The sequence below is a fragment of the Cyprinus carpio genome, chromosome A5, assembly GCF_018340385.1.
Source record: "Cyprinus carpio isolate SPL01 chromosome A5, ASM1834038v1, whole genome shotgun sequence".
Classification (NCBI taxonomy): Eukaryota; Metazoa; Chordata; class Actinopteri; order Cypriniformes; family Cyprinidae; genus Cyprinus; species Cyprinus carpio.
In genome coordinates, this window is record NC_056576.1 from 21,156,091 (window position 1) to 21,182,311 (window position 26,221).

At 41.2% G+C, this 26,221-nt stretch overlaps 1 protein-coding gene across 2 annotated transcripts; it reads left to right on the forward strand.

Annotated features, from left to right (window-relative positions):
• The first annotated feature begins 749 nt into the window (after positions 1 to 749).
• Positions 750 to 21,230, forward strand: LOC109059714 (RNA-binding protein Nova-1-like). 2 transcript variants are annotated; one of them, XM_042756397.1, is made up of 4 exons: positions 750 to 1,474; positions 10,280 to 10,423; positions 13,681 to 13,847; positions 14,772 to 21,230. In XM_042756397.1, the coding sequence occupies exons 1-4, from the start codon at positions 1,318 to 1,320 to the stop codon at positions 15,789 to 15,791; spliced, it is 1,488 nt and encodes a 495-aa protein (XP_042612331.1). In that variant the 5' UTR covers positions 750 to 1,317; the 3' UTR covers positions 15,792 to 21,230. The 2 variants fall into 2 exon arrangements, with proteins under 2 accessions (XP_042612331.1, XP_042612332.1); XM_042756398.1 differs by lacking the exon at positions 750 to 1,474 and adding an exon at positions 4,372 to 4,906.
• The last annotated feature ends 4,991 nt before the right edge of the window (positions 21,231 to 26,221 follow it).

The following is a 26,221-nucleotide window of genomic DNA, read 5'->3' on the forward strand; positions in this document are numbered from 1 at the left end:
GCAATAACATTTTATTTTTATTTTTTTTTTTAGTTGCAGAAATGGTTTCCATAATTACTTTTGGAAGTTTATATTGCATTACCCTGTGGATAACCTGTATGTAATGCAGATTTTATGAATTATGAAGTTGCAAAATTGTAAGACATGGGGTATTTGTGAGGACAATCTGTTTAATTTTTTTTTTTTTTTTTTTTTTTTTTTAGTTATTTTTTTTTTTTTTTTTTTTTTTTTTTTATGTTATTTTTATTTCTGGGGCACTTTTCAACATTTAAGAAATACTACATTTGTAGTGATGGAAAATGCTGGTAATGCATTCATTTTCCGTTAATAAAAGAAACAGAAATCATGTGATGGCTATCAATTACTTAAAAAAAAATATTACAGCGATTAAATGTGAAATATACAAAATATATTCAGAACATTAAGTCTACGGTTTCACCATATGTTCGTTGTCTTGTAATCGTAAGTAATCTGCGGTGTTGCCGCAGGAACTGGATGTAGGCTATACAAAATTCAATTTATTCCACATTGTAGCGCCTAAAAGTTGCTCTTTATTTAATAACCCCTATCTGTAACATTATGCTATTGTGTTCGCATTTATAATTTTGGAGAGTTTTAGTTAAAGAACAAGTTGTTAAACTACTGAGTCTGAAACTTGCTGCCGTTGAAAAACTCTTTTGGAGGCTGCGGCCCGTGACGTCAGGAGGGCTCTGGCGCTCTGGCTCACGATTGGTCCAGGGATGCTGCGCGAGAGCTCTGTCACCCGAGCAGACGCTGCCGCGCGCTGGCCAAGACTCCCGCATCTCTGAAACAAAATCTTCTCCTTTACACTTAAAAACAAACGGACTGACACCGTCAACAGCAATAAAATATTAACAAAAACCCGGCGCCGCTGCGAGGAGACCGAAAAGGGGCGAGCGAACTTTAACTGTCTTTTTGTTCTTTTAGTGAATCTTGATTTATTTATCTTATAGTAGTTTGTCATGCAGTGGTCGCGAGAATCTTTTTGGAGAGGGCGCTGCGCGTGTGCGTAAGGGCTGGTTAAACACACAGGCGTCTCAAGTGTCGGGTGCGCGCTAATGAATAGACTTCACTGAATGGATTTTTATATTTAGAGCTTTAATGCGCCTCTTATCCCAACGAGAAATAGTGGACAGCGAGGCAGAAACGGACGCGCTCAGCGACCCCGCAGCATGGCATTTTTATGACATCTGAAGCTCTTAGAATCCACTCGGACAGGAGACGCTGACCGATTTTTATGTGCTCTCGAACGGGTTTCGGTGCGCTAACGTTGTGTAAACTCCAGCCGGTGACAAAATGATGGCTGGCGGGGCAGTTCAGCAGAACGGGATCTTCTCTACTCTTCAGCACCTCTCGCAGTCGCCACACATGGACCCGGATCTCTCCGATTCCCGAAAGAGACCCTTGGAAACACCGACTGAGGCGAGCAGCACCAAGCGCTCCAACACCGGAGGTAAGAACGACACTTCGCGGGGGTTCATGCAGCGCTCGGGCCTGCTGTGCTGCTCCAAATAAGTCATGTCAAACGAGACCCTCCAGTGTGCTCGGGTCGCGTGTCTGGTTCAGCTTTAAGCGTGCTTATCTAAATAAATATTATTTAACTCTGCGGGGGTTCAGGATTTAGGGTTTGAGAAGTTTCTCTTTTTTTTTTTATGTTTTTGTAAAGTGGTCGTTTTAAGCACCTGTGAAATTAAATGCAACAGCAGCGTTACAGACAATTAAACGGGTCACATCTGTCCAGCCTGACCCTGTATGACCCGGTGGGGTAATGCGCAGCGTGGTGGTTGACGTTCCTCTGGGAATGAAGCTAAATTGAGCAGAAAATGAATGAAAGGGAGAAAAGCGCACATGCTGCTGTAGTTTAATCCCAATTCATATACAGTAACAGACTCCAGTGGAAACAAAAGATCGAATCCCCTCTAAATCGTCGTGTGGAGCTCTTAATACATATGAAAAAAGAGCATTAGGGTCCATCTTGATCTAGAAAAAAAGTTTCCTTGAGGTGTTTCTGATAATAAATCACTTAAAAACAAAACGACTATTATTTTCTTTATATACCAAGTCTTCTAAATAGACGTAGTGGCTATATTAAGTATGCTCAGGTTCCAGGCAGGATTTTGTGTCTGGGTCAGATACTGATCCATATTTCTTCAGACGGTGGGCATTGCTCTTTAAAAAATAGCTGAGAAGGTCACGTGATAAACACAAACTTCTGTTCTAGAGTGTACGTGCGTATTTTGTATATTTTGATTCGGAGGGAAGCGAAAAGAAAGTCTCAGTAACGTTGTGTGTGAACATTTCTGTCAGTTTTGCTCACGGGGCAGCGCTTCCCGCTGTGGAGCCCCGGTGCAGCTGTCCAGCGACGGTTTTATCACCCCGCACTACAGTGTAGGGACACACTGCCGCGTGCGTTTCATAGATTATGAACAGCTTAGGTTTTTTTTTTTATTTTTTAATTTTAATTTTTTAATTGTTCAGCGCTAATGAGGTGAGCCGAGTGTGTTATATAGGGTTTGTTTTTAGGGTTGTATTTAGGGAAATTTAAGTGTTTATTTCGTTGAGGCCTCGACTTCTTAAGCTTACTCTGTAAGATTAGAGACAATTGAACAATAGACCAACGATATTAACTAGCAAATTTACTAATTAGTACTCACTATTTGTGTAGATAATTTGCATTGATATTTTGATTCTGACTTCTGAAAATATGCTTTATATAAATGCAGTGGTACACTTAACGTTATTAGTAACATGGTAGTAGTGGCAGTAATAGCCTATTATGCTAAATAACAAATTATATAATTAAAAAAACGTACAAACCTAAAAACTGTATAGTGTTTTAGCTTTTTAGTTTATTAATAGTAAACATTAATAAACTGAATGCTAACTAGCTTAAGTCCTGTTATGCCCTGTAAAAAAATGATTAAATGACTTTCAGTGAAGTAAACTCAAATCAGTGCAGAGCTTACAACCTGCAGTGATACATTAACTGCATTTTTAAACTACTTTGAATTTAACTAATATTGATACAGAAAATCAAGCTGAAGCTCTTATCAAGCTGAAATTGAGTAGAAATTATAGAAAAAATTGTGGCAATTTAAACAGAGGGAAAGAAAGAGACCGCTATAATGATGAAAATTTTTACTAGTGCATATGACAGCTTTTGTCAAAGCATGCCATTAAGCACAGTTTGGAGATCAGTCTTCTATTTAGTCAGTAAGTCACTTCTTTGTTCATTAGCAGTTCAGACCATCATTCATTATGTTCACCTATGTAGCTTTAATTAAAACATAATCCTATCAATGAATGAACCCTTCCCCCTTGCATGACCTTTGACCTGAAGAGAGCGATGAAGAGGACGTTCAGTGATTGAGATCCTTTGTGCCCTCCCTTTTGTAAACAGCCATTGATTGCTGATGCTAATTTCACCAGTGCGCGCACAGTTAGTTACTCAGTGTGTGTGTGTGTGTGTGTGTGTGTGTGTGTGTGTGTGTGTGTGTGTGTGTGTGTGGCCTCTTACGAGTCGCAATTGAAATGGAACGTTAATGTTGCTAATAGAGGTTTTGGCAGAGCTATTTATGTTGGTGCTTTTGTGTGGTTCCGTATTAGATCAAAAGCTGCGAGCGAGAGAGACAGAAAGTGAGCGAGAGAAGGACACAGGTGCCCTTGCAGTGTGTGGTGACGTGAGTTGACTGTGAATTGGGCAGGTGGTGGAGAAAGGAGGGGCTAGAAAGAGAGAGGGCTCATGTATTCTAGAATGTCCAGTGGATGTGTTGAACGTGATCTGTTTGCCTGAACAGAAGCATCCTTGCTGCATGCTGCATCCGAGACACCCAGCAGAGCGCGTTGATATACCTAGTATTGTATATGTAGAGAATGTATCAGGCTCAGCTGAAAAAAAGCTACTATGCAAATGAGGTATGACCCTGGGACCGAGCTCATATACCCTCCCCCTGCCACGTACACGAGCACCCGCTGGTTGGGTATAGCGTCTTTGGATTTATAGGGAGTAATTTAGTTGGCCGGCCCCTTGGCGCTCTGCGGCAGATCCTTCCTGCCATTTTCAAAAATCTCTCTCTTTCTCGCTGTGTTTCCAACATGGCCGTCCAAGGAGCCCACCGCCTCCCTGCTTTTGCTCTATACCTCCTCTTCATTCACGCAAGGTCCCTCGCACTTTCTTTCACTTATTCTCTTTAGTTTTCTCTTTCTCTCCCTCTGCAGCCTCCCTCCATCCCACCTTTTCATATTTTAACCAAACGTGAGCGAGGCGCTACGTCTTTTATATTGCTGCGTCAAAGTGGCGAGGGTGGGTGGGGGGGCGATGAGAAAGAAAGCCTTGGTGTGTATGTGCGTGCGTTTATGTGTGTGAGACGCTGGGGAGGGGTGCGGGGTGATTGGACACGCTAGGTGCCTCTCTGTAGAATGCAGCACAGGGCTGGAGCTCTCGCTGAATATGGATGAGAAGAAAAGCAGAGGGTGATGCAGTAGGAAGATTCCTTCTGTCAGTCTGCCTCTGCCTGAACAATACCAAGCCTCTTTGCTTCAAACACTCACTCACACACATACACACACACGCACACATATACACACACAGCACACGGCAATTGCACTGCCATCACACAGAATCAGAGAAAGAGAGAGAGAGAGGGAAACTGAGGGAGAGAGAGCAAGAGAGAGAGACGGGGGCTGACTGCGGGTATGGAGGGGAGGATGCACTGACGTTGTCCCCCTCTCGGATACAAACCTGGGGAAAAAGGTTGACTGGCCACATTCCTTGACGGCAGCAGAGCTCCTATGATCAGCCTGCAGTCAGGCATCGCTCACCGGTCCAGCCTCTCGGCATCAATGGCTATCTGAACCCCACCTCCAGCACGCTACAGCAGAATGGGTAAGAGATCCTGTCCCCTTTTGTTGACTTGTTGAATGCGCGTTCGGACGAGTTGACCGCTTTGCGTCTTTCGTTTTTTCCACTTCTTTTCCCGTCCTCTGTTGGCGTCTCTTCATTCATTCTCTGGGAAGGAGAGGCTTGCTTGTCCTTGCAGTGTGCCTAGGACAGGCCCTCCTTTTCACATGCAGAGTGTGTGTGTCTGTGTGTTGCATGGGGATGGGGGGGGGGGGGGGGGGTTAACAATGCAATCCCTCTTGACCCACTCCCTCTGTGTGTTTGCATGCCACTCTGTTCACACTCTATATGCTGTGTGTAATCATAGGTTTGAGCCCATAACTGTCTGACTGCATTAGCGGCTGTGTAAGTATGGCTCACTGGCAAACAGCAGCAACAGATTGTATTATTTACTCAGACACTCACTGCTGAAAACCTGTTACACCAGCTTTCCTTACATCATTGCCGCAAGCAGGAGTGCACGGGTGAGGAGCGCTCCCAAAGCGCTAGCCATTCTCAAATCACTGCTGCATGAGAATGTTCCCTAGGTCTCCCTTTTAACAACAGGTAAGCAGCAGCAGACCTTTCCGTTAGCTCTTTGCGCCTTCAGAATGTCACCTCCAAGTCGTCTTGGAAACGAATGTGAGGCGGCCGCGATGGAGAGAGTGAAGTTTTTGTTCCTCGTCAGCCAAGGTCAAATGGTCCCCACGCCACCGCTCTGTAAAAAACCACTGCCGGAGGTTCGCTTTCCTACGACGCCTTGGCGCGCTGGTGCGATGTACTTCAGTGATCGCAAGAGCCCTGATTGCCCTTCCTCTATCTTTTCCGTTCTTATAAACTCACTCACTCTTTCCTTAACTGCCCTCCGGCTGTGCTCTTCAAAAACCTCCATCATGGATTCCTGAGTGTGTGTCCACTGCGTCCTGTCCTCTTCCTCCGTTCACTGCGAACTGCTCTCATTAAATGGTCCCACTAACAGTGTCTGCATTCATTCCATTCACACTCGCACCCTCCCCTTTAACAGACAAGTCATTGATAAGATCGGCAACTTCCCAGCTGTGTGTGTGTGTGTTTGATCGGCTGCAGCGAGCATCGTAGACTAGAATCCTATCATTACCTGTCAGTCATGTGTGTGTGGCAGTGAGCATTGAGTCGGGTGAGGCAATGATGTAATGCATATCCCACTGCGCACCTGGAGCACTGCAGAGGACAGGTACAGATTGAACCGCTCTACAAGGCTCCGTCCAGATATCAGTTGTATCCACTAGCCCCTCTCCAGGGTCCTACGAAGGGAGCCTAGTGTCCTTGGGTGAGCGTTTGTGTATGATGTCGTCATAAGATAAAGTACTTGTAGTGTGCTGCGCCTGTTTTATCGAGAAACCCTGAGTTCAGTCCCATTGCAGAAAATAATAAATCTCTCACCCTCTGACATTTGCACATATTCATTTAACAAATGATTTTCTCTAGAGTGACTGAGCACAGAGCAAAGCCAGTCAGCCAGGGAGAGAGAAAAGAGAGATGAACAAAAGAATAGCAATGCTGCAGATAACAGCTTTTAGATCTGTATAACAGAGACGGGAATGCAGTTTTTAGTCTCCTTTTTCCAAAGTGTAATGCATTTCTATAGGAATGTATGGAGACGTTAGTGACTGGGTCACTCTGTGTTTTTCTCTAATTGTCTTTTCAATTTAAATTCTGCTCGGGTATCTTTCTAACTGTGCATTGCACATTCAGCTGCGCTTAAGAGACATACTGTGTGAGAGCTTGCTTCTTTCTTCTTTTTTTTTCTTTTTCTTTTCTTTCTTCCCTGTTTTTGTCTTCCTGTTAGGTTAGATGATGTATTACAACTGAAGCTAATGTTAGCTTTGATCCTGGTGCCATCTACTAACTGGCCCTCCCACTCTAGGCTTGATTATATATGCCTGGGCTGACAATTATATTTCTCTGGATTTCCCAGATTCCCCAATTTTCTGGTATTAATAGGATTGTCTGGATAGGACGATTGATCACGTATTGAACGCATTGGCCTTCCGGTTGTGAAAGTGTGTGCTGGATTTCTGGAAGAACTGCACATGTCTCTCCCTACTGAATGAGTCACGCCAGCATTAGAGCACAAGTTAAAGCTGAGATGTGTACGGCATGTAGTGGACTTTGGTGTTATTTGAAATGAATCAAACGTTCCCACAGGAGAGTCAGTCAGAGTTGCTTAGAGACCATGGGGCGTATTACAGAAAGATCCTAACTTTAAAATCTTATCTTATCTGTTTGGTAACCATGGTAATTTCAGTTAGAACCACATTTAGGACAAAAGCTATTACAGAACAGCATTTTGTAAGTGTGTTATCTTATCTTAAATACAGATAGGAAGGGAGTATTACAGAAACCTCCTAACTTGACAAAAAAGCCTAAAAACTGTCTTTACTCTAGGACAACCCCACAGTTATAGTTATTACCCCGCGGTTATAGTGCAAGTGACTAATGTCTTACGTTTTTTTGCAAAAGGCAATTTTCTAAGTGAAGTAGCTTCTATTATTTTGTTTACCTCATCAGCAGCTTGCACAGTGTTGGTTGCTTGGTAACAGACCTGAGAGTGGATTGTCAAACTTGATAATGCAATTTAAGATTTCCTAAGATAAGATACGATTTTAGAAGATAGTATAAAAATCCCAAATCAAGTTAAGATTTGCTTCTGTAATACGAATATCTGAAAAATCCTAATTTAACATATCACATCTTAAATTAAGGCCTAAGATAAGAAACTTTCTGTAATACGCCCCCATAATATTTTCACCTTCTCCCTACCGGCCGTCCACTCTCCTCCTCCTCCTCATCTGTCCTCTCCCCTCCTAGTCAGTTTTCCTCTACCACTCTCTGGAATGTCTTTTCCTTTCGGTCGAATATTCCTCTCTTCCTTCCTAACAAATCTTTCTCATCTCAGCTCGTCCTTCCATATTTTTCCATGTTTTTATTTATTATTAGCGTGTTTCCTCTTATCCTGCAGTTTCTCTCTCACCTTGTATCTCTGACTCTCTCTGCAGCGGTAAAGGGTCAGCTGCTGGAGATTGGGGGCATTTGAGTCTCTGAAACCCATCTTATCTCTCGGATTTACGACAGTCTCTGAAAGACACTGATATAATACACAAACATGATGTACTTTTGTATCTTCTTCCATTTTGTCACATAATACGCTAATGTACTGAAAATAAAAAAAATACCATCTTCGCTACAAATCAAATTTAAAAAGTTATTGAAAAGTTCTAGCTATGCCAACATTAACATTTAGAGGGGAACATCAGGTATTCAGCATGACTTGACCGGTATGATGTCACTGGCTACGTTTACATGCACCCAAATAATCCGTTTGTAATTGGATTGAGCTCGATCCGAATGAAATTTCGATCGGATTGAAGGGGGTGGTTTATTCCTCTTCTAGTATGATTGAGCGTGCATGTAAACACCCAATCGGATTGAACACGAAACTGAAAGGACTGCGCATGAGCAATGACACAGAAATAACGTAATGACGTATGAGGCACGGAACAAGCGGCTCTTCCTTTTGAACGGTTGCGTGTCCTGTCATTATAAAACTCTCCTTTCACTCGGCAACTGTGAAGTGGAGCAGGACAACCTTGTTTTGGATACTCATCCACAGGCAACCCGGTTTGGGCACGGGGAGGGGCTTTTTTTTGGTGTGATAAATATGAGCAGCACAGCAGTTTATATGTATATTTATCCATAAATGGGTAAATATAAATTCTGCTGTTAAAAACAAATAAAGGAACCGTGTAGGAGAGTGGTTATTATGTGCAAACAGTGAGAAAAACTCTATATTATCTATGTGTCACTTTCACTTTTCACTTTCACTATTTGAGCAGTGTGTGCATGTCAAAAAATCTATTCCGATTTGAAGCTTGTGACATATAAACCCGCACATCAACCCGATCACTTTATTTAGCGTTCATGTAAACACTACAATCAGATTCACCAATCGTAATGAATTCAGTCCGATTGAACCAAAAAGTGTGCATGTAAACGTAGCCACTGTGATGTCATGATGGAATGTATTTCCATGTGTAGTGGTGAGGGAGTTTGATATATATATAGATATATATCAGAATTTGGTATATATATATATATATATATATATATATATATATATATATATATATATATATTATATATATATATATTTATATTTATATATTTATATTTATTATTATTTTTTTTTTTATGTGTTGTAATCACCTTCTGGTTCTTCACTTGTTTTAGCAATGGACTCTGGGCCATATGTTGTGTTTAGGATGTGTAATATTGTGGTTGGAGAGGGAAGCCTCGTCCCCCCGGGAACCTCTGAGTGACTTATGCGCTGTTGGCTGGGTTCTTCAGGACAAATCTGAGGATTTAGCATCCATATGCTCCTGCCTGAACAGCCTTCCAGGCAATTACCCACAAGCCCACGGCCTCAGTATAGTGAAGTGCTACAGACTGCCTACACACCACCCGCCACACACTTTCACTTAAACCTCAACTTTTGACTGTGACACTGAACCTCCATGCTGAGCATCTGAGCGGTTTGTCGCCTGGCCGACCGTTTGTGTGTGTAAGAGAGAGAGAGATGGCGAAGAAGATAGTGAAGGACACAAAACACAGAGATAGTTTGGTTAAATTTAGACCTCTACCAACCCAAAGCAGGTCACTTTATCTCTGCATGGGGAAAAAGTGGGACAGAGGCAGAATCAGTAGGAACTCATCAGGGAGAGAAAGAGAGCGAGAAAAGGTGAAGGAAGAAATCCAGAGAAATCAAAAAGGAGATGAAATGAATAAAAGAACCAGACAGTACTTTTCATGTTTAGTGTGTATATTGTTTCAAAAGGAGAAGCCGTAGTGAGGTAATGATGGTGCACTCATGTGGCTTCTGGTTGGCTTTATTATGTTTTCAAACTAATATAATCTTACTACAGTTTTGCTGAAATGTGTAACACATCCCAAAAATACTCTCAATTAAACATGACTACATATTGCAAATAAACACAAAAATAAATATTATTGTATATTTAAACAGTATTAGTTGCACTTTATTTTGCAGTATGTGTACTTACAATGTTCTTACCTAAGAAAGTAATGGGTAAGGGTTAGTACCTAGTTATTACCCAGATATTGTAATCACTATAATAAGTACCTAGTATGTACATGTGGAACAGGACTGTAAAATGAAATGATAATTATTCATGTACATTTCAGACCTTTCTGCGATGCTATTAATTTGCATTCTTCCACAGTGGAAATAGATCATATGGCATATGTCTGGTTTGTTAAAAATATTAGAACTGAGATGCTTTTATCTCTAACTTTGTGTTTGTTTTTTGTGTGCATGTGCAGAGGAGGGTGAATATTTCCTGAAGGTGTTGATTCCCAGCTATGCCGCTGGTTCAATCATTGGCAAAGGGGGGCAAACCATCGTGCAGCTTCAGAAAGAGACTGGAGCCACCATCAAACTGTCCAAATCTAAAGACTTCTACCCAGGTATGAATCAAATATTCTTTCTCTAATAATGATGAACATTACTTATTTCAGAGTTTATTTTTTTTTTTGAATTAACTTCTATTTATGTTATTAGATCTGTGTTATGAATCCTCACAGTTAAATCATTTTATTTACTGTGCAACAGATGGCAGAGTTAATTGTGCCATGCATAAATCTCTTTCACACTAAACACTCTTGAAAATAAAGATCATTCAAAGTTTTTCTTTCTTCTCCTTATCAGTAACTATTTTTCACTGTATAGGATTTTTAGAGACAAAAATGTTTGAGGTTCTTCTGTGGCATCATGCTTTAATATTTTTGGAAATTATTGGAACCTGTTTTTTTTAGGAATGAAGGATAAAAGAGTTTTACATGTGCATTTTCTGTGCAATCTTCACTCCCTCTGATAAACATTTTTTAACACCAGTAGATTTTTGCAAGCTGAAAAATCTAGAATACTAGTAAACAACAAGCTTGTAAGTTTTTTGATTATTATGCAGAAGGTCTGACGGAGGCCTCAGAGCTACACTGTGGTAGATTAATGTGAATGAGGCCATTTACAGATGTTGGCCTGTTTGTGTCATTGACTAGTATCTTTCCACTATGTGCCATTAAGAAGCTGCTTTATGTTGTAGCGTGGAAAAATAAAATCGGCAGAGAATGACTGTGGAAAATGTGGCCATAGGGAGAGAAAATATCTGAGAAAAAGAGAGAGAAAGTGTGTGTGTGTGTGTGTGTGTGTGTGTGTGTGTGTGTGTGTGTGGCGCAGCTGTGAAGCATACAGCTGAATATTGTGAGCATAATTTGTCTGTGAATAGCTGTTTTCATTCATTAAAACATTTGTTACAACTAAAACTATCCTGAGACCACCTGTTCTGCCTTTCATCCTTACTTACCCTACTAACACACACAAACACACATTCTCACTCTGGCTTGACTTCTCACTTGCTTGTGCAGTATTATTATCATGCAAAGTTCCATTTCAGATCCTGAAATTAAAATTAATCCTAAATTTGAATTGAGGTAGCAAACAGGATGCCAAATTGCAATTTGAATTTCAATTCATTTTAATTCAGCTTTTTTACAAGAAAGTTCAAATAACTGATGTAAATGTTATAAAGTTTGCATGTTGCCTTGACAAAGCTTTTTTTTGTTGACCTTTTGGATTTTGTTAAAATTATTTTTAGATAGATAGATAGATAGATAGATAGATAGATAGATAGATAGATAGATAGATAGATCATGTATATCAAGTGAAGTGAAGTGACATGTGGCCAAGTATTGTGAGTGCACACACACCGCAGTGAACACACACACTGTGAACACACACCCGGAGCAGTGGGCAGCCATGTGCCCCCCATATTTTATAGTTTATATATAGTTATATATTATCATAATTAAAAAATCTATTTTAGTCAATGAAGGTTGAAGAACAGTCATTTTCCTGAATGCATTATCTGTGTTAAATTTCTTTTACCTGTGAGGAACTTAATAAATAAAAATAATAATTAATACATTTCTCTTCCTATCATTTTAATTCAAATTCAACTTCATGTGTGCTGTGACCAGTTTAATTAAATTCAAATTTCAACACATAAAATAAAGTTAATTCTTTGATTCTGAATTTTGCCAAACCCTGAGTAGAACAAGCAGTGCTTCTCTGGCACAAACACCAGCACATTCTCAATCATTCTGGTCTCTGATATAATAGCAGCTTCTCTTCCAGACCTCATTTATCTTATGAGACATTGAAAGGGAAACATTTAAACTCTCTCTGGCTCGCAAGAGAGCTATAAAAAGAATTCACCTACAGCTGAGCAGTTTTACTCCAGCCAGCTTGTGTTTTACCACACACACACACATACACACACACACACACACACACACACACACACACACACACACACAGCCACACCACACACACACACTAGCCAAACACACACACTTCTTTAAAGACTGCAGACTCTTACCACAAACCACATCTCCTGAACAAGGGGATGACTGAAATTAACACAGCGCGTGCACACACACACGCGCACACACACACACACACACACACACACACACACTTGTGCTTGCTTTATTGGAGCATGTTTTATTTGTAAGCATTTGACATCTTGAAGTGCAAATGTTGAAACTGGGAGAGAATTTGTAGCTTCGGTGTGAAAAAACAAAAAAAAACTAGATGTAAAAATAAAAAAATCATAGCTGAGGAACAAACACTTGGTCAAGTATGCATGTGTGCTGGAGCAAACACACACGTGCGGCTATATCTCTGCACTGTTGCCCGGAAACAAACACACACTACCAACAACCTACACGCCTTCTCTTCCCACATCTCTCTCCCTCCAAATGAAATGGAAGATGATCATGACAGTATATTTAGGACATTGAATGATACTTTCCACCACAAGACTGAACAAATCCTAACTTGAATTCAAGCCGACACAATACGCAGAAGATTGTGTAACAATAACTCATTGTAGATTTCTCTGGTCATGGTAAAACAAGTCCAGTTCGGTGTGGGCTCTTTGGGTTCTCACAGTTATAGCAATATTCCAGACAGGTCAAGAGCTTCAGGACAGCGGTATGCCAGAGATTAGTAGATTGTGTGTGTGTGTGTGTGTCCTGGGCATTCATGTGGCATGGCCCATGGGATGTGGTTAGAGAGGACAGGTTTAGAATTCTATGCATTCAGAATGAATTACATCATGCAGTCATAAGTTCATCGTTTTTTTTCCACTATGTTACAATAGCCCTTTTCATTCTTTCTGACAGATGCATTTATACTGAAAGGAGAAATAGTTTCTTTGAAAGTGTAATGTGTGTTTCCATTACCTTATGAAATCTAGCTCAAACAGTGGAGCATAGTGCTTACAGCGTTAAGGTCATGGGTTCAGCTTGCAAGAAATTCATGAAATGATAAAATGTACACGTTGAATACAGCGCAAGTTGATATGGATAAAGGTGTCTTCCAAATTCAGAAATGTAATTTAAATACAACAATATATTTGTATAACATTATTTACTTGATATACTATATATATATCGATATATTACATTCGTATTTAATACATATACACTTCTGTTAAAAAGATTGAACTTTATATTCATCAAAGAAACCTGAAAAAATATGGCACAAATATATTCAAATAGAAGACATTATGCATTATACATAATTTCATTTCACATGTTTACATCTGAAAGTACTCTATGCTAACGATAAGTTTTTTTTTTTCTTTTGTGTGTTTGGTCAGGTACGACAGAGCGTGTTTGTTTGATTCAGGGTACGGTGGAAGCTCTGAATGGAGTCCATAACTTCATCGCTGAAAAAGTTCGCGAGATGCCTCAGAGCAGTCAGAAGACCGAACCAGTCAGCATTCTCCAGCCACAGACTACTGTTAACCCTGACCGTGTTAAACAGGTTCGTTCATGAAGTTGATCTACTACTACACCAAACCAAATCCAAACAGATGTACAAGTTCTTAGTTATTAAATGTATGATGAAGAGTTAAACATATCAGACTCTGCAGTTTAAGAATTGAACATGCAAATTAGTTATTCCCCTAAACCACAGTTTAGTTCATAATATTTGTAATATTTTGATTAGTTTTCTTACAAAATGACAGCAAAGACAGTGAGTACATTTACATGCATATAATGGAGTATTGAGTATAAGTGAGTTTTGCATAGTCAGGCTAGAGTTTTCATCTGTACATGAGCATTTACATGACATTTTAGAAAGGTGAATTATTGCTTTAGTCTTACTGAAATCAATTTCTAAAGTACATGTAAACGTTCTTACTGTTAGCTATCTGACAGTGATAAGCAACACTGAAGACAGGCAAATATACTAGCCCAGAGGAGGTAGAGGGCAGGGCAGGCTGGTGGTTGTTCCCCAGGGAAAGAGTGGCTGAGAGGGCCAGCAAAGTGTGAGAGCAGTGGGTTATTTTTACCTGCTTGATCCTTGCAGAATGAGAAACAGAGAGGGAGTGAGAGAGAGCAGCTGCAATATAAGACCAGGGATCAACAAATGGCTGATATAAGCACTGACTTAAGAGCAAGACCTTACACAGATACACACTATTATACACTCTTAAACACATATGAGCATACTAAATGACTAAATGTAAATACAAGCATACAGGGTTACATATTGTAAATGCAGCTCTCCTTTAAAGATGTTATGAACATTCTTTTACTGTATAAGTGTGGACAGAGAACAAACATCTGCTTAACCAGCACAGATGCACTTGAGCTTATTGCAGCATCTATTTTTGGGGCTGTGTGCAGTCCTATGCATGTAATTCTGTTCCGCAATCAAAGTGACACTCCCCCTCCTCTACAGGCTAAACTGATCGTGCCCAACAGCACAGCCGGACTCATCATCGGTAAGGGTGGGGCAACAGTTAAGGCTGTGATGGAGCAGTCGGGAGCCTGGGTACAGCTTTCTCAGAAGCCTGAGGGCATCAATCTGCAGGAGCGTGTCGTGACAGTGAGTGGGGAGCCAGAGCAAAACCGCAAGGCCGTGGAGATCATTGTTCAGAAGATCCAGGAGGACCCACAGAGCAGCAGCTGTCTTAATATCAGTTACTCCAACATCACCGGCCCTGTGGCCAACTCCAACCCAACCGGATCCCCCTTCGCCAACTCTACAGAGGTGTTACCCAACGCCGCAGCAGCAGCTACAGCCTCCACGCTCCTTGGCCAGGCGGGTCTCGCGGGCATGGGTGGGTTTCCTACGGCCATGTCAAGTCTTTCCGGTAATGATTTGCTTGCCATTACATCTGCTCTGAACACTCTGGCCAGTTATGGCTATAATACCAATACACTGGGGCTTGGCCTCAACCCGGCCGCTGCGTCTGGGGTTCTTGCTGCCGTTGCAGCTAGCGCCAATCCAGCGGCTGCAGCTGCTGCCAATCTGCTTGCTACATATGCCAGTGAGGCTTCTGGAGGGGGTGGCCACCCTGCCGCACCTAGCTTAGGGGGCTTCTCACTGGGCTCCCTAGCGGCCGCCACAGGGGCATCTAATGGTTACCTGAATCCCTCATCCTCGCTGGTGGCATCATCTCTGCTGGGCACAGAGAAGCTGGCAGAAGGTGGAAAGGAGGTGGTGGAGATTGCTGTGCCAGAGAACTTGGTCGGTGCTATCCTGGGAAAAGGCGGCAAGACTCTCGTGGAGTATCAGGAGCTGACAGGGGCACGGATTCAGATCTCCAAAAAGGGAGAATTCATTCCAGGCACACGCAATCGGAAGGTGACCATTACAGGGTCGCCGGCAGCAACGCAGGCCGCCCAATATCTCATCAGCCAGCGAATCACATACGAACAAGGCGTCCGTGCCACCAACCCTCAGAAGGTGGGCTAGGGATGGACAGGAGTGGGGAGGGGAATGATGAAAGCGAAGGAAACCAGAGAGAATGAATGGATGACCGAATGAATGAAATCGAGAGAGAACGGGATGGGTTGGAGGAAGAAACATGTCCAAATATTTAAACACAAAATAAGGACAATTACAAAACAAATGAAAAACGATCTGATGGAACTGTGGATAGATAATCTTTTTGGGGAGAAATGTAATATTTTGTGACCTGAAATTCTGATGTGTTTTTAAAGTTGTGTTATGTTGTATAGGTCCGAGTATCGTGCCCTGGGGCATTCAGAGGAGGAGGAAATCAGACATCACTTCCTCTCTCTTAGCCAGGGTCTTTTGGATTCTATGTTCAATGTTTGGCTTCCATTGCAGAACCCTCACAGATTAGATCATATCTAATCCACACCCTGAGCAAGGAGATTGGAGTTTGAAGCAGTCCCCCCTTTTGATTTCAGTAAATTCAGTCTCTGAAACTGTTGTGTAGGCCTGAAATGAAAAGGAAGATACCTATGAAAGATTTCCATAGGTATTGGTATTTCCCCTTATTGTTTTAAACTGAGACTTAATCTCGAACACCTGCTGAAAGCATTACATTACTAAAATCTCTGTGATTCTCCATTATGGTCAGTTCATTTTCTCAAACCTGTGATTCCAGGTTGACCTGAATGTATAAAGACTTCCTGACATTGTTGTTTTTTATATGTAAATAGAGTATCAAATTGAGATGCTTTCGAGAGTAGATAACTAACCTTCAGCCACAGACAGACAGAGATGGACATCATATGTCAAAATTCAGAAAATCAGCATTAGAGAACTGGAATGTAATACACATACATACAAGTGCAGTTTAGTCACAGTTTCCCACTTTGGTGCTATAAGAAAACACATTTGAAGAAATTTTGTTGTCATATCTACTGATTTTAGTATTTATGGGAGAGTTTGTTTGAGCCCTCGTGGATTATTGGGGGCATTTTACGATTTACTCACAAGACTGAGAGTGAGTGGATATTCGAAAGATCCCACCAGAGCAGAGACACAACAGTAGGATCTTAAAAGCTGTCTGTTTTGTCTCATTGACTTTTAACTCTTACTACTACAGAAAACATTTGGACACTACCAAGGAATTGAAGTCCTTAGAATCCTGAACTTGAAAAATAATTGGACCTGTTTAGACAGATGTACCTCTTAACTCCTCCTCTTCCTCTGATTGGAGGAGCCAGGCAATGTCTGTGCCTGTTTCGTTTGAAAGGAGCTCAGGTTGTCATACCTCATGTTTGTAAAGAAGGAGAAAGATTTCCAGTTTGTATGCAGTACAGCAAAGTCTTGGGTGCATTACAGATGCCACCTCATTCACATCGCAGTTAATCCCTGTTTGCGTCAGACTGGCAGCAGAGGTGCGGTTGAGGTAGTGAACGAGAGACTAAAACGACACAGCTTTTGTAACCTGTGTGAACTCATTTGAAGGCCGGAGGATGCTACTGTAATGACTGTCGACCTTCAGCCTTCTTCAGTAAAGCAGCGTCGCTGAGAGGCGAACTCTGGCAGGCTAACTGATTATAATTCTGCTTCCTTTGAGAAACCAAACTGCAGGCCGTAGTGTCAGACGCACAGCTCTGTTTGCCCAACGTTCTAAAGCATTGCTGGAGAGTTTCACGAGCCCTCCACCTTTTCCACTGATCAACAGGTCATCAGTTGCACAGACTGGTGGTTATAGTTACTCATTAGTTAATTCCACAGTTGTACACTGCATCAAAATGTTTGCTGCTAACAGCATTTTCGGTCTTGCCAGCAATTGGCTCTTGCATGGAGAGTAAGCAAGAGCTCCCGTACAGGGCGAGTGATCGTCTCTGAACCACACTGTGAATCCAGCGGCCTGACGCTATCGCAACTATGGAATGTACTGTACATATTTCACACCATCGAGAATTCGTCCACTGAGACATGCGTGACGGAATAAAGCAATGAAACCGAGCGAGCACAAGAACACGGGCCATGAGGCTCAGCTGTAGGAACGTCTACCTGTAGTTTACCTTGTCCTTTCACAAAACCAGAGGTTGCCGAGGGTCTGATTCCCGCCCCACTACCCCCCAACCCCCACCCCGGCACCCAGGCCTGTCATTAATTAGCAGATCTCCATTTGAACCCTGGACTTCTATTTATAACAACACTGCACAGCCCAATCTACTGCTGACCTACATACACACTCTAAAAGACATTCATCATCTCCCTCCAACTACCAGCCCTCTAATCTACTCACTAGAGGGGAAGCGGAAACGTAGAAAAAGGAGGGAAGAGAGAGGGAGAGGGAGAGGGTGAGAGAGTAACCTATTTATATCCATTACATAATTGTGAGGAATATTAACATTTCCTCATCTCTCATTATTGCTGTTTAAATACCGTTCAACACACCATTTAACATGCCATATGCTTAAAGTACTCCCAAACTATTTTCTGTGTTTCAGTACCAGCCGTAAGATATCAGGTTCTCCAAGTATAAATTATTGTTCAATACTGTTTGGAGATCAAACTGTGTACCTGATTTCAGAAGCACAAGCACAAGGTGCAGCAATATGAGGGTAATATGATTACAGAAAGGGAGATGTCATTTATATTTGGAGAAAAACAGTTATATTTGTGGACACTCTTGACATTAAGGTTAGTTCTGTATCTCACTCTCTTTGTGTCCTTCCTCTGTCTTTGCACTACCTCTTTTTCGTCCCACATGTCTTGCTCTCTCACCACTTTTCTAGCTTTTTTGTTGTCTCTCCGTTCCACTTTCGCTTTCTTCCCCTCCAGGCTGCCGGTTGCCACGGATGTGTTGTGTGTGTGTTTATTGCGGAGGGTGTGTGTCTCCACAGGGGCCAATGGGTATTCCGCCCTGTCGTGAACACCATACCTCTGGATTAATACGCCACATAGTCTAACATTAATACACATGATCAGATTCTCGTGCTCTCTGCCTGATTGATTCAGTATTCTACCTTAAACTAGCTAGAACAGGGAATCTGTGCTCTGAGAGAACGTAGAGGTTTGTAAAACCAGAGCAAAGAACTCTGGGTAAAAACAAACAAACAAACAAACAAAAAACAATAACCTATGGGAGATGGGTGTGATAGCCACCTCAAACTCAAACGATGACGTCAGTGTCGTTTGTGCTCTGTGTTCTCTCTCCTCTCTCTGAGAACTATCGAAGATCATTTCTGCATTTTTCCTTTGTTTTTTTTAAATGAAACTGTGGAAACCGTCGCGTCTCATGTTCCTTGTGTATTTTGATGTAGTTCCTCTAGTTTGTGGTCTAAATGCAGTCTTGCGCTGTTGGTTTCAGTGTGTGATTATCCGTTATACTCGTGTGGATGATGAAAGTGCCAATCAAGCCTGGTTAAGATTAGCTTTGCGATTTGTTTGTGCATTAGAATTGCTCTCTTTGGAGTGCTGGTGTCCATATCTACGTCATTGATAATTTTAGATCGACTTAAAATGTAAAGAACTATTGGAAGCAATATTGTAGCATGTTGTCAAGTTTTGTGTTTTGTTATGTCTGTTGTATGAGCCTTTGGATTTACTACAAATTTTGAATGAATAGGTTTACATGTACTTTTTTGTAATACCGTAAGTAAAAAAAAAATAAATAAAAATAAAAAATGCTGCTATTTGATAAGTGAAATATACAGAAATATTTTAGTTGAGGAAAAAAAACAAAACGTCTGGTCTATTGATTAGGATTGTGCTCGTTTTTCAACAGGGGTATAAACGAGGTGTATCAATATTAATTACATAGACGCAGTAATAATAGTCAACCTGTGCCAAACTAGACCTTTACAGCTTCTCGACATGTAGGTGTGTGATGAAACATTAGATTATCGATAACTTATTTAAAAGCATTGAACAAGTGCCAATCAATCAATATCTTTTAGTTCCAATGAAAAGATAATCAGCGAAGGAAAAAAAAAAAGACATAGCGCAATGTTAGCATTGTTTTAACCCCATAGCTGCATAGACTAAGAGAAGAATTGTTTTATGCATCCATATGGTTTTAATACACTCAGTAGAGGCATCCTGTGCATTTGTTTGACCTGTGGCTTCCGCACTGCTTTTAAGTCATATTGTCTTTGTAGGTCGGCATGGAGTAGGCATACATATGTTATACGCATTCATAACACAGCCATTTATGAAAGTGTGTTTTGTGGATTTAGGTGTTATCTTTTTGCACGTCTCTATTGCATGATATCCAAGTGAATTATTGAGGGGTGGGAAATCAAAACAGACAAACATGAAAAAAATAAATAAAAAAATATATATATATAAACATCTTGCGTCGCTCCGAGACACACTTCTGCATGTGTCAGAAACGGAGCACTCTTTCTTTCTACCACTTCATTTGTGTTTTTCTGGTTTGTACCACTTCTGTTTTTCTCGGTCAGATGGGTGTGGTCTTCTAAAGGCCAGTACACATAGGCTTAAGAACTGCAGTGTAACCATGGGAACTGGAGTCAATCAGGAATTCATAAAAATGAGAGGATTCCAGTTTACAACGGGGGAATGTGTACGTACATGTGAGACTCCATCTCTCTTCCTCTAATTTCAGGGGAAAATACCCATTCATGGAAACATAATTTGAGTTCAGTTTTTTTGGCTATGGTCATGTTTATTCATATGAGGAGTTGCGTTCATCGGTTTCAGACTTCTCTAATTTCTCAGCTTGATTCTCCTAACCCCACATGTAATTTATGAATGTATTTACATTTGCATAAACTGAAACAAAATGTTATTTCAATGTTAAATGTCTTTTAGGTGTGATGTTTACGGCGGAGGTTGTAAAGTTCATGTAGCTCGATCATATCTGTCAGTGTTAGGAAGGCCCAGAGCCACATTAGCACCCAAATTCATTTCTATCTCTTCCTGTCTGCTGATGCATCAAATGCACTTTACTGAGCATTAGGTCCCATCACAAACACACACAGTGTAACCTTCTACTGGATGCAAAACTGAACCAAGCAACCTGTTTTTAACATGGAGAACTTTGACAGATATATTGTTGTTTTTCTTGTTGGTGTGTTTTTATTCTTTTCCTTCTTTGGTGTTTGTAAATGAGTTGTTATTTTTTAAAGTGTGTTTATTTTTGTATTTCTGTTCATTTTGGGGAGGAGAGGTCAGAAAGAGAGTGTGTGTGATATCTGTCCTGCATTCCACTGTCTCTCCTATTACATTCCCTTCTGTGTGTATGTGTGTGTGAGCGTGAGTGAGAGCGTTTGCATGGGTGTGTGTTTGTGAGTGTCAAGATAATGACACGCAGACACTCTTGTTACCATTGTAATTGCCAGCTGTGTGAAGCTGAACTGCTTTGAAAGTGAAAGGTGTTATTTTTGATTTTCAAAACTGTACGTTCTGTTCAGTTTAGAGGAATGGAAAATAAATTGCAGAAACCTCTGAAAAGTTTGTGTTCTCAATTAATTCCAACATTTTCTGTCTTAGGTACTCCACAGATTCAAGTAAAACATTTTATATATTATTATCATTAAAGGGACGGATGGAGTCTAGTAAAGCCAAAACTCACTATTTATATGCTCACACATAAATACTCGGGTTGCGCAAATGATGACACCTTGTAGGCCTATAGATGATAGCCAGAAGAAAAAAAAAATATATATATGTATGTATGTATGTATGTGTATATATCTATATATATATATATATATATATATATATATATATATATATATATATATATATATATATATACTCCGCATAAGTGACAGATAATAAAAGATTAAATTAGCTTACTCCTAATTATAAAGATTTAAAACATTTAGATCTATTATCATATGAAAAGGAAATTCTTAACAGTCTAAAATAGCCTATGTCCGAACACTGTAATAGTCATCAATGAAAAGAGTAGCTTTATTTCAGACAAGGAAATTCTTAAAACAACTTGTTTAACACAAAATATGCTACTTCAATTCTTTATTTATTAATTTTTTTCACTACGTATATCGGCCACAAGATAAATTTTTAGAAAGTAAATTAAGACGGTTACTCAATACAGGGACGTGTCTAGGCTTTTATAACTGGGATGGCAAAGGGGGGCAAGGGCAGAATGAGGGGTGGCAACTAAGTTTACCACATAAAACCAGTATTTCCATTAATTGTGTAAATGTAGGCTATAATTCCATCTTCAGTTTAATTTAAATTAAAATTAAATACAAAATTTAGAACCAAAATATGCATTATTGCAGTGGCATTTTCAGGATTAACAGCAATAATGAGTTTGGGCAGCAGCAGTTCAGAGGAAAGTCTGTTCTCAGTTAATGCATAAACATGACTAAAAATGTATTATGTTATTTATTATGGTAATGCAATTCAAGTTGCTTTGGACTAAAGTATATGTAAACATAAGAGAGCCCTTGAGCAGTAATCTTCTCCTGATGTGCCTATACTGCTGAGGTCAGTTCTAGGCAAAGCATTAAAAAAAATAAATAAAAAAAAACGTTTTATAAAATGATATACCTCACATTTCAGCCTTTAAACCACTTTTTAAGAAAAGGGACAAGTCAAACAACCCGCCCCTCACCTCAGTGGCATGTGCTCCGGTTGTATTGTAAACAACGGCGTCGTTAATATCGCTTATCAGTTTGAACCCAACTGAGAAGCAGAGGATATTACTGAAGAGGATAGTGCAGAACCCATGCAAGCACTTATTTTAATGGTAGGCCTATGTTTTTTGTTTGTTGTTGTCTCATACTTTTAGATACACTGTTATTTGTAAATGCTGCTGCTTATGTTAGCTTTTAATATACGGTTTTATCCTGATCAAAGCTTTAATACAGTACGGCAACTACACGTGTTTCCATGTTTAATGCTCCTCATAGCTATGTGAAAATAAGTTTATAATTACAACAGTTCATTGCAGAAGCTGAGCTGAATTAGAGAGAGAGAGAGAGAGAGAGAGAGAGATGCAGAGAGTGTGCAGAGCAGGACGACGCAAGGAACAGTATTAAGAACCGCTGCTTTAGAACATTGATTTTGAAACTTGTGAATCCATTAGAATCGTTAGAAGACAGAATCACAATTCATATATGAATAGATTTTTACATGCACCTCTAGTTTTCTCTTCCTCTTCTCTATACCAGCACAGCATGGCCTCGCCCCCTTTGCTGCCTTTTCCAGAGGGCGGGGTTTATCTTGGTTTGTGATGTCATTTCTGTGCCAGAAATACACTCCTTCAGGGTTCATATAAGCTTTGGAAAGTTTTTTTCAAGCATGGCCCTTCATGACATCATAAGGGGCGGAATTCCTTATATGGTCACTTCTCTCAGAAGAGCGCACACATCAACCAGCACGAGAGCAAGAGCAGCCCATCAACGTGCTTCATTTGGGTTATAGAAGTCATCGGCAGTGCTGCACAGGACTTGGTTGAGAAGAATGTCTCCAAAGAAGTGTGATTTCGGTCGTGAGGGAAAGATAACCTTGTTCAGCTTCTCAAAGAAACCAGTGTTAAGTGGAACAGTGGATGCAGTTTTTTTTTTTTTTCCGGGGCAGCAACAGAATTTCACATGTGTGTTTGTTTGTTTACGTCATTTCAGTGATGAATGTTTTAAAAACAAGGCCCAATTCGGTGCTGGATTTGCAGATAGTTTGATAATGAAAGATGGAGTGGTCCCAACAATAAAAGATCCTGGTTTTGAGTCGAAACTGCAGGCAGTGAGTAAAACTGCATCAGATTTCTGTGTTTTATTGGCAATCGGCACATAAGTGCATATGTAAACAACACAAACGTGCTCACTACTCTTTTGCTCCGCCCACAGCATGTCTTCAGGAGCTCGGCTGCTTTCGGAGAGAATCGTAAAGCTATATCTTTCTTTTACAAATCTGATCAAATTAAAGACTCTTTGGAAATATGAAGGATGCTGTACTGCTCTATAGATATTCAAGATTAACATGAGATTGGAGGAAACGGTATGTGTTATGTCTCCTTTAACTTCTCGCGATCCACCCCATCACAGGCTTTCATAGACAGCCAAGGAAGTCGTTTTCTCTTTTTTAAGTTTTGTTACAAACTGTTCACACAATAAAAAGCTATTAATACACAAAGACTTACATAAAGTGTTTTTAAAATAGATTTTGATTATTTTTATTTTTATATTGTTGTTTTAATTTATAATGTTTTTAGTTGTCTGTCTTATAGAGACAAAGCAACATAATCTGAAAACCACACCCACCGGGGAGGGGGGAAACGTCTCCGGTTATTACTGTAACCTCGGTTCTCTGTGAGCGGGAATGAAACATCAACACTTGTTGCAAAGTATGCAAATCACATGCAAAAAACTGACGAGCTCGAGAGGCAGTATGAAATGAGGTACACGTGACAATTACGTCAGAATCTGATACTGAATGCCACGACCTTCGTGATGTCTCGTTCCTGCTCTAAGGGGACCGAGGTTATGATAGTAACCGGAGACGTTCCCTCTCAAGCTTTCAGGAGACATCACTGACACATTTCTCCATTATGGGAATGATATTCAATCCCATTGTGAGAGAAGCTATGAGCAGCCTGAACAAGTCACATACTCAGCGAAGATTTAACACACAATTACCATAACCAATAGCACCGCTTGTTAGGCGGGCTCGCAGCTGATAGGTGGAGATAAGCCAATGAGTGTCTGAAGCCCAGATGTACAAAATTTGCATATCTGGTCAGTAATAACATATGCTGTGCTGAGAAACAGGGCAGAATCAACAACAACCACAGTATTATGAGGGGGGGGGCTGCACAGAGATAACTGTGTTTAGCAGCAGTATAACCCATCACATGATGATGGTACACCAATCGAAATAGACATTGAATAGCAGGAGCTGCAATAAGTATAGGGCAGGCAACAACAACAATAGCATATAGGGCAGCACAGAGTAATTACTGTGCGAGGCAGCAAACACACATGAATAGAGGTAGCATAAACGTGAATCAATCACTCACTGACAGCACTTGGGAGGCTAAGGACTGAATGTCCAGCTTGTAAAACCTGGCGAAGGTATTCTGAGAAGAGCATGTATCCTGAACAGACATACCTCTCGACCACGCCCAGGAGGAGTCGATAGCCCTTGTTGAGTGGGCCCTAATGTGCAAAGGACATTCCAAACCTTGGCTTGTGTATCAGCTGTAATAGCGTCCACAATCCAGTGTGAAAGTCTCTGTTTTGACATGGCCTTCACCTTTGGCACAACCACCGTAGCACACAAAAAGTTGGTCAGATTGCCGAAAGCTGGCCGAAACGGTCAATGAAACTCCTCAAAGCCCTGACAGGGCACACCAAAGTCTGAACGTTCACATCACACGAGGTCGATGGCTCAGAAGACAGGGCAGACAGTGAAACAGTCTGTGCTCTGAAGGGGCTAGATAGTGATTTAAGCACATAGCCTGGTCTTGGATGGAGAGTGATGCTGCAGTCACCGGGTCTAAAGCGAATACATTCGTTGTCCACAGAAAATGCATGTAAATCCCCTATGCGCTTAGCCGAGGGGAGGGCAAGAAGAAGTGCAGTTTGAAAGATTGCTCCTTCATAGCAATGGATGCTAAAGGCTCGAACGGTGGCTGTAAAAGAGCTCTTAACACCACCTCTAGGTCCCAGGGCAGAACTGAGGATGGACACAGGGGATGTGATCTCCTCGCCCCCTTAAGAAAACTCACCACCATCGCGTGCCTACCGATCGATTGCCTGCCCAGCGGGGAACGAAACAAGGCAATAGCGGCAACATTTCAGTGTTGATGGTAGACATCCACTATGCAGCCTGTGCTGTAGAAAATGCAGAACATCCGACACAGAGCAAGCAGCCGGGTCAATATGAACATCACGGCACCACAAACACTCCCCATTTTAGAGCATACAAACATCTCGTGGAAGACGTCTCAGAGAGGGTGTCAAGCAAATGAGAATACAGGGCACTCAGCTCCTCTGATATCCCCAAAGCAGCCACACGTGAAGGCTCAATAACTACGGGTTGGGGTGCCACACTGAGCCACTCATTTGAGACAGCAGATCCTCCTTGATGGGGATTGGCTAGGGTGGTGCCACCAGCAGCTTTGTCAGGTCCGGGAACCAAGGCTGGTTCGGCCAGTTCGGGGCAATGAGTGTCACCAAAGCTTCCTCCTCCCTGATCTTGCATAACAACAGCTGCAATATCTTTATCGGAGGAACGCATACAGTCTGGCTGCTGGCCAGTGCGATGTCAGAGCGTCCCTTTCCAGTGGGGAGTGAGACAGGGAGAAGATCAGCAGGCAATGCATGTTCTTGTTCGTGGTGAACAGATCCACCTCCGCTCTCCCGTAGCGGGTCCAAATCATCTGAACTGACTCGGGATTCAGCCTCCACTCTCCTTGAGGAATCCCCTTCCTCAAAAGCATTTCCACCCTGTGGTTCAAGAGACCGGGG